General features: G+C 46.4%; 1 protein-coding gene across 1 annotated transcript in view; it reads left to right on the top strand.

Annotated features, from left to right (window-relative positions):
* The first annotated feature begins 812 nt into the window (after positions 1-812).
* Positions 813-9,003, top strand: part of KCTD8 (potassium channel tetramerization domain containing 8) — a 51,621-nt gene continuing 43,430 nt past the window's right edge. Inside the window, exon 1 of the mRNA XM_033160784.1 lies at positions 813-1,711. Coding sequence (XP_033016675.1) covers positions 814-1,711 — 898 coding nt within the window. The 5' untranslated portion in view covers position 813. The remainder of the gene's footprint in view (positions 1,712-9,003) is intronic.

Genomic DNA, 9,003 nt, shown 5'->3' with positions numbered 1-9,003 from the left:
CCCGACCTCGGGCGCTGCTCGGTCCGGAAGGCGCCGCTGGTGGCACGCCGCTGCGCCAGAATCCGCGGAGTGGTGCATTTAGCTCACGGCTGAGGAGCGGGAGGAGTCCTCCTCCTGCTCCTCCTCAGAAGGAGCCGAGGCGCCGGCAAGAGGGAAAGCGGGGCGCGGGATGCCCAGGAGTGAGACGCTCCCTCCTGAGGAGGAGATTCTCCTCAAGAGAAGATTCGAGCCCTCTAAGTGGGAAATGGGGGGATAAAGGGGTCTTCCTCCTCCACCACCACTCCTCCAGCGCTGAATGAAACGGGACCTGTCTCGTGGGGAGAAAACGAAGGAACCCACTTCTCCCAGAAAGAAAGAAGCCGCTTCTCGAAGAAAGTCGTCCCGCTGCAGGCGAGGGAAAAAAAAAACACCCTGTGAGGAGCAAAAAGGCAGGATAAGCGGAGGAGCGCTCGAGAAGCCCCTTTCGAGAGAGGCAATCGCCCGAGGCGCATAGAGAGAGAGGGGGGAGGCGCGCGCGCGCAATCGGGGTTGTGCCACAGAGTGGCCTCTTGTCCAATTGAGGAGAAAGCAGCCCGGCCGCTCGGGCGCGGGAAGGGGGCGACGAGCGCGCACGTGGCCACGGAGGAAGGCGAGTGGGTTGGGCTAGCCCGCCCGCCTTCCGCGGCTGCTGCGCGCGCGGCGTCCGGAGGCACTCGCTGAGCGGCGCGCGAGGCGGCGGCGGCGGCGGGCGCCGCTGTCCCTTCCCGCTCTGCACGCGGCTGGCGAAGGCAAAGCGGCGGCGGCGGCAGCACCACCGGTTCGCCCGCCTCAGCCATGGCCCTCAAGGACGGCGGCGGCGGCGGAGGGGTCGGCGGCGGCGGCGCCACCATCCTGCCCATCAGCGACATGGTGTCGTCGTGCTCCTCTCCGTCGGCGCCGGGGGTCTGCGCCTTCCCTGAGGTGGTGGAGCTGAACGTGGGCGGGCAGGTGTACGTGACCAAGCACGCGACGCTGCTGAGCGTGCCGGACAGCACCTTGGCGCGCATGTTCTCGCCCCGGCGGAGCGCCCCGCGGGAGCTGCCCCGGGACAGCCGCGCGCGCTTCTTCATCGACCGCGACGGCTTCCTCTTCAGGTACGTGCTGGATTACCTGCGCGACAAGCAGCTGGCGCTGCCCGAGCACTTCCCGGAGAAGGAGCGCCTGCTCCGCGAAGCCGAGTACTTCCAGCTGGCCGAGCTGGTCAAGCTGCTGTCGCCCAAGGTGGCCAAGCAGAGCTCTCTCAACGACGAGGGCTGCCAGAGCGACCTGGAGGACGCCAACTCGCCCGGCAGCGGGGAGCTCTTGGTGGCGCCCCACCAGCACCAGCGCAGCGCCGGAGAGAAGCGCGCCGGCTTCATCACCGTGGGCTACCGCGGCTCCTACACCACGGTGCGCGAGAACCAGGCCGACGCCAAGTTCCGCCGCGTGGCGCGCATCATGGTGTGCGGCCGCATCGCCCTGGCCAAGGAGATCTTCGGCGAGACGCTCAACGAGAGCCGCGACCCGGACCGCCCGCCCGAGAAGTACACGTCGCGCTTCTACCTGAAGTTCACCTACCTGGAGCAGGCCTTCGACCGCCTCTCCGAAGCCGGCTTCCACATGGTGGCTTGCAACTCCACCGGCACCGCCGCCTTCATCAACCAGTACCGAGAGGACAAGATCTGGAGCAGCTACACCGAGTACATCTTCTACAGTAAGTCCCCCCCCCCCTTCCTTCCCCGGCGGTGAGAAGCTGAAGGTAGAGGCTTAATAATAATAATAATAATAATAATAATAATACTTGCATGGAAAGCTCAGTTGGTTAGAGCATGGTGCTGATCATGCCAAGGTTGCAGTTTTGATCCCCTTATGGGGCAGCTTTGTGGTCCTGCATTGCAGGGGGTCGGACTAGATGATGCTCAGAGCCCCTTCCAACTCTACAATTGTATGATTCTGTTTATACCCTGCCCATCTGGCTGGGTTTCCCCAGCCACTCCAGGGCTCACAAAAGTGATTTATAAACTTTTTTTTTTAAGGCTCCGCAGTGAGTTGTGGAGCTAAATCGGTCTCTAAACACGTGCAGGGTGCATTTTAGTCTCCCTCCTAAAGGACAGGGGGCAAGGGTGGAAGAACGGGGGACCTGGCATCTTTCCATGCAGTCCTGCATTCTCTTTCAAAGAGTTTCCAACCAGATGTTGCTGGGATATGGAGGTTAGGGTGTTGCTAGGTAATGGAAAATAATTTTCTTTTATTTCATCGCTTCAAAGACTTGGTTGGTCCCTTTTAGAATTCTGCATTAATTTGCCCAGTGCTGCGGGCACTTATGCGTAGAAATGTCTCATTGCAAAGAATCTTGTCTTGTAAAGCCCACCTAGGCTCATGCATACTGCAGAGGGAGAGAAATTTCCATGTGGAAAGTAGCTAAATAAGTTACAACTTATCCATTAACTACCACTGCACCAAGTACTGTATACCACAAATCTTTATCCCTATAGTATTTAAATGTGTGTGGCAGGAAAAAGAAGTGCCCCTAAGCCCTCAGTTTCTAATGTGTAATCTATTTCGACTTGAAACAGAACATAGTCCTGGAAAATTATGATTATTATTAACACTTTTTGAACAAATTCATTGAGATTTGCATACCATTTATAAACTGGGCACCTGTGCAGTGAAATACCAGTAGGAGGGCAAATTTGACTTTATCAGGATGGGAAAGCTCTTCCCAGATGAGTTTAAGGACTTCTGATGTTGTCTCATCCCAAGGCAGATACACGTATTCATGTTCATCACCCATCAGCTTGCTATTCTTCATAACTCAGAGCCAAATATGTGAACTGTTTTCCTGGGAAAGTATTCCTTAACTTGAAACTGGGTGATACGAAAAAGTTCCATATGTGGTGATGTATATCATCACTTTGTACTTGAATGTGTGAATATGTACGTGTGAAGTGGAACTCGACCCATATATTTTGTACTCCAAGAAGTTGCCTTGACCTGATTCAAGTCGTTCTTGTTCGTTTTACTTTGAACCAGTAATTTAAATCAAGAAGATCAAGTTGAAACTTTCTGTGGTGGCACCAAGTCACTAACGGCTTACTGTATTAATATTATGGTTGTTGCAATTGTCAGTCTTTGGAAATGGGTGAATGGGTTCTTATATTTAAGGTTTTAATATTTTTCAATGCAGAAAGTTTGGAACTCCCCGTCCCTGTCTATCGAAACTATTTGAAGCCCCAAAAAACCACAGCCTTTCTCCCTTTTTTAAAGAAAGGTTTAGAGAGTGGTGCTGTTTGACTTTGAAGGTTTCACAGGGTTTGTTGAAGGAAGCTTTGCACAAGATTAAAGCAGGCAATGCTAGAAGTAAGGAAGGGTTTTTAATATTTCATCACTACATTTCCTTCCATTCTCATTAACTACAAAGTAAACAGACTCCATCTGGACACATTTCAGTAGAGGACAGAACAGCAAGAAGAGTCTCAGTTTTCCAAAGGCTACTGAAAAGATAAACCTCAAAAAGAAAAGAAAAAAGCAAGAAGCTTCTCAGTAGGAAAAATTCTTTAAATAACTCTCTCTTAGGTTCGGTGTGCATAAGCGTACCGTACAAACTTCAAGACATTTGCAAATGAAAAAATAAACTGTAGCTGCATACTGCTAGACGACATCCTTAAATCTCACAAAGTACATGTTGTGTTGAACGGTAAGTAGGAAGTGATTTGAACTAAAGAAAAGCATAACTGGATTCCAGATGGGAACGTCTGTTTGGCAGATTTTTCCTTCCCAAGTCTCAGTAAGCTTTAGGTCTTTTTAAAAAAAATGTTTGAAAGGGTTTGAGTTAAGTCCTGTATATAAGTCCTGAGAGAGAGAGTGTGTGTAATTTTTCCTATTCACTTGCTATTGTGTAGGTGCCTGTGTGTTTATGCTTTTGCAAAGGAGGGAACTATGGATAGAGGAAATTGGAGCACTCTTGTGCAGTGGCTTTGTGACTAGGAAATGACTGCAATTTAGCACTTTTAAACAAATCAAACAAAATATAATGGGAAGTCATTTATGGATAGTCACTGATTGGCATATTAAGCAGCAGCTGAGGACAACTCATGCACCCATTAGGTTTTTTGAAATTGCTGCATGTGCCAGCTTCCTACCTGTGACCATGTGCAGGAGAAAACATGTTGTAGGCCATTTCACATCTGGCCCTTTTTTGCAGTGATATTGAAAAATCTTCCCACATTTCATGTGGCGGCAGCTGGTGGTTGCATTGTTTTAAAGAGACCACCTTGAGCTTGGTGGTCATACGAATTGACTTTGAGGGCCAAGCTAGACACAAAGTTAATTGTATGAATGTAGTTAACATGCAGACACAGGTGGCGCTGTGGTCTAAACCACAGAGCTTAGGGCTTGCCAATCAGAAGGTTGGTGGTTCGAATCCCCGTGACGGGGTGAGCTCCCGTTGTTCAGTCCCAGCTCCTGCCCACCTAGCAGTTCGAAAGCATGTCAAAGTGCAAGTAGCTAAATAGGTACCACTCTGGTAGGAAGGTAAATGGCATTTCCGTGCGCTGCTCTGGTTCACCAGAATGGGCTTAGTCATGCTGGCCACATGACCTGGAAGCTGTCTGCGGACAAACACCAGCTCCTTCAGCCAGTAAAGCGAGATGAGTGCCGCGACTGGACCTAATGGTCAGGGGTCCCTTTACTTTTAGTTAACATGCACTTTAGAATACTAGTGTGTAAACAGCAGTCACAGGGAACTTGAGGTAGCATTGGAACCACAGGGAGTGGACAGGGAGAGTTTAACCCTTTCATGGTTCCCACAAAATACCCCCAGCTTCTACTTGTGCTGGAAGAGAAGCCTCAATTTTTGCCATTCCAGCACTAAGTGTACCGCTTCCAGTCATGCAGCTCACAGCTCATTCCATTCTGCGCCCCCTCACCCTTCTTTTCCTGTCAGTGTCCTCCCTATCCCACCCCACTTTTACCTTTCTAGTCTGTGCCCCTCCTTGTGGTTCATTTTGACCTTTAACCCCCAATTCTCCTACTTTGATGTCCCCGATCAAATCCTGGGCTGCTTTCTCCCCTCCACCTATCTGGTTTCATCTCCTTGATGTCCAGAGGTTTCTCTGAAAATATGGACTGCAAACATTAAAGGAGCAGACTATCCCTGGTACCTCCAGTTATTATCACTTTGGTTTGTGTCTCGTGAAAACAGCTCCGGAGAGGTAGGACAATGGAAGATGGTGGCATGATGGTGCTATTTGTCTTTTGCCACTTGTTCTCAAAATCTGCATGCTTACAAATAAGTCTCCAAATCTATTATTCCAGCTTTTTTATAGGTGTAAAAATAACTATCAGAATAATCTTTGTGTTTCAGAGTCCTGTTGAACACTGAGTGTTCAATTACTAAGTTTTTTCTCAACTTTGACTTCTGCTCTAACATACTACTGGAAAGAATTTTCTATTTTGTTTCAACTATGGCAGACCAACACAGCTACCCACCTGTATCTAGACTTAATTACTCTCTTCTTACTACCTCCTGTATCAGGAACAATATTTACAAGGACTTCTACCTGCCATATTAAGCTACTTGTAAATTCTGGCAAGACAGAGGCTCTGTGGGTGATTGGTTCTTGTATTCAAGAACTTGGCCAACAGCCTGCCCTGGAGGGAATTGTACTCACTCTGAAGGAGTAGGCAGGCAGCCTGGGTTTGCTCCTGGATCCAGCTTTGTAATCGGAGGCCCAAGAGATTTCAGTGAGGCTGGTTTACTAGCTTCAGTTGGTACCACAGCTGTAATCATTCCTGAACCAGGAAAGGTTAACCACAGTAATTCAGACATTGGTAACTTCAAGACCAGATTACTGAAGTGCACTCTGTTATAAGAGCGTTCTACTGATTTTATCTGTGTTTTGTTGTTCATTTATTTTTGTCAATATTTTTAGTCATTTTCAGATTTGTGGCTACTGTTCTATTTACTAAAATGGTTCAGTTTTATTTTGTATAGCGCTTTGAGTTGGGGGTGTTGGTGGTCTGTAAGTCTTTCTAAATAAATACATGCATCTTCATGTCAATGGGGAAAGCCCTGCTGGGTAGCTCACTGATATCAGAGGCTCTTTTGGCGGGAACATTGGACATAGCAATCTTCATTGTGGTACCCTAGCCCTGGGTTGTTGTTGTTGTTCAGTCGTTCAGTCGTGTCCGACTCTTCGTGACCCCATGGACCAGAGCACACCAGGCACCCCTATACTCCACTGCCTCCTGCAGTTTGGCCAAACTCATGCCAGTTGCTTCAAAGACACTGTCCAACCATCTCATCCTCTGTCGTCCCCTTCTCCTTGTGCCCTCCATCTTTCCCAACATCAGGGTCTTTTCCAGGGAGTCTTCTCTTCTCATGAGGTGGCCAAAGTATTGGAGCCTCAACCTCAGGATCTGCCCTTCCAGTGAGCACTCAGGGCTGATTTCTTTAAGGATGGATATGTTTGATCTTTTTGCAGTCCATGGGACTCTGGGTTACCCTTCCCCAACAGATTGGTCTTATGTTTCTGCTTATGGCATTCTGTTCTGCGCAGAAGATTTAAAAAATAAAAAAAGAATCCAACAGGGTTTTGGATATTTGGTTTTCTGACCCTAATATTATGTTGTGTACCCAGAGTCCTTTTGCTGGAAAATTTGTATGTGTGCTTTTTGTTTCTTTGATTATTTTTGTACTTTGGGCTTGTCTTAGACTTGTGAACCACCTTGAGTGTCTCATATTGAGGCAGAAGTTTGGGATAGAAATGGTTTTAATGAATAAAATTCACCCAGCAACTATAGTGCCTTTGGATACCACTCTGCGTTTCATGGGAAGTTGCTTTAAACTGAGCCTCTGTCTATGACTAGCAACCTTTTGGATGCTATGCTGGAGTCTGTGGAGGGGAGCATTTCTAACATCGAGGCAGCCTACTGAACCAGACTTGCTTAGTTTCAGTTGCAGGCCTGCATTATGTGCAGTGAAACCATTATCTGAGCTACATGCTCTGTATTAATGTGTCAGTTAAGGACAGAAGAAGAGCTTGCTGCCAATCTCCCATCTAATTCAGCATCCCGTTCTCACAGTCGTTGACACAGCCCTTCAGCTAATGTGTTTACAAGGTCAGGGTTTCTTCTTTTTAATGGTAAGAGGGGTGGTCAAATTCAGTTTGCTTCTCCATAAAAGATTGTTTACACATGGCTGTTAATGTCCTTCTTCATTTGAAAAACCCGGTGGATCTTAATGGATTTCACATTTAACACGTGAAAGGTTCTGGGGCTATCTATTCTTGTGCTACTGTGCTAAGCTTAGATTTATTCTTGCAATAAATGCATAAAAAATGTAACTTTTTTTAAAAAAATCTGTCCATATAATGTTGCTTAGTTTTCCATCTGGAATTACAATTCTCTGCTCCCTCTGGATTGGTTATTGTGGAAATTGTCACAGCCATGCAAAAGTATTTTATCATCAGCCCTTTTGGGACATGAGCTCATCATATTCTTTTCTTAATATATACCTATAAAACATATGACACCTGTCCCGAAACTGTTGGAGGGCAGACTGTAAACGTAAATGCATCACTTGGAAGAGATGAAATATTTTCTTTCTGAATCTGTTGACTTTATAATACCACTGAATATCCTGAAGAAGTGAAGCACATTGATATCACATTGATTATTGGATGTAACTTAAAAGTTTAAAAAAAAATTAAAAGGGAAAGTATCAGGACAGACTTTTCATAAGTTTACCTTTGTCAAACGGTAGCATCAAAACTGTTCTGTAATCACAAAGTTTTTTTTTAATAACCTGATATTAAGGGGCAAACCCTCTGAAGGTGGAAAAATAATAATAATCAAACAACCATATAAAAAAAACAAGTTCAAGCTGCCTGCAAACAAGTTGTAAAAGAAGTTACTTGTGCATGGCTTAGAGAAAACTGCATTTAAGCAGTATATAAATTATCAAAATAAAAAATAAATAAAACAGCAGCAATTAAAACATGAAAGCCAGCATAAAGCCAGAAGTAAAATGCCAAATCAAATATAAGAGTGTTTACAATCTAATTAAAAGTCATTAGCGAGGGTGCCATAAGAACTCCCTCTCCAGGGAACTATGAGGCCACTACTGAAAAGTCCTTGTCCATGGTACCTGCCAACCTGAAAGCTCTTAGCGGTGCACTGGGGACAGAACCTCTGAGTTCATCTCCAGGCCTGTGCTGGAGGCAATCCTTCTGGACCCCAACTATTTAAGGCCAATAAAAACTAAGAACTAAACTAGCAGTTGCAAGTGAGCCCAGAAGCAAACACAGAACCATTGCAACTGGTATTTAGTATCACATAATTCAAACTCTACCTCATGAGAAGAGAAGACTCCCTGGAAAAGACCCTGACGTTGGGAAAGATGGAGGGCACAAGGAGAAGGGGACGACAGAGGATGAGATGGTTGGACAGTGTTCTCGAAGCTACTAACATGAGTTTGGCCAAACTGCGAGAGGCAGTGGAAGACAGGAGTGCCTGGCGTGCTCTGGTCCATGGGGTCACGAAGAGTCGGACATGACTGAACAACAACAACAAAATTCAAACTCTCATCTGCCACAAGCATCTTGGCTGCTGCAAGCTATACCAGTGGAAGTTTTCAAATTGACTTTCATAGTCTAAAGTATTATAAGAATCTAGCATGGATGTAACTAGGGTGTGTATGACTGAAGCTAATAGTTAATCGTAAGAAATTCTGAAGATACATATCTGAACTCTGCTCTATCCTCTGCATCTTACTACTTAGGAGAGTTGCTTTCTTACAGTATGTTTTGTGAAAAAAGTATTCAGCTGTTTGGACTGCTCTTGCATTCATTCTAGAACAGGAGCCTTCAACTTGTTCAGACCAGGGACCTTCCCTAAGACAAAATATGCAGCTTGGGAACTATTTTGTACCATACTTGTCTCAGGGCTCAGCCACGCTTCCACTTGTCTCATGCCTAGAAAGCATAGGTGTGAGTGGTTTTCTGC

This window comes from Lacerta agilis, chromosome 9, assembly GCF_009819535.1.
Source record: "Lacerta agilis isolate rLacAgi1 chromosome 9, rLacAgi1.pri, whole genome shotgun sequence".
In the NCBI taxonomy this organism is placed as follows: Eukaryota; Metazoa; Chordata; class Lepidosauria; order Squamata; family Lacertidae; genus Lacerta; species Lacerta agilis.
Note: the sequence above shows the minus strand (reverse complement) of the source record. Positions and strands in the feature narration are given on the sequence as shown.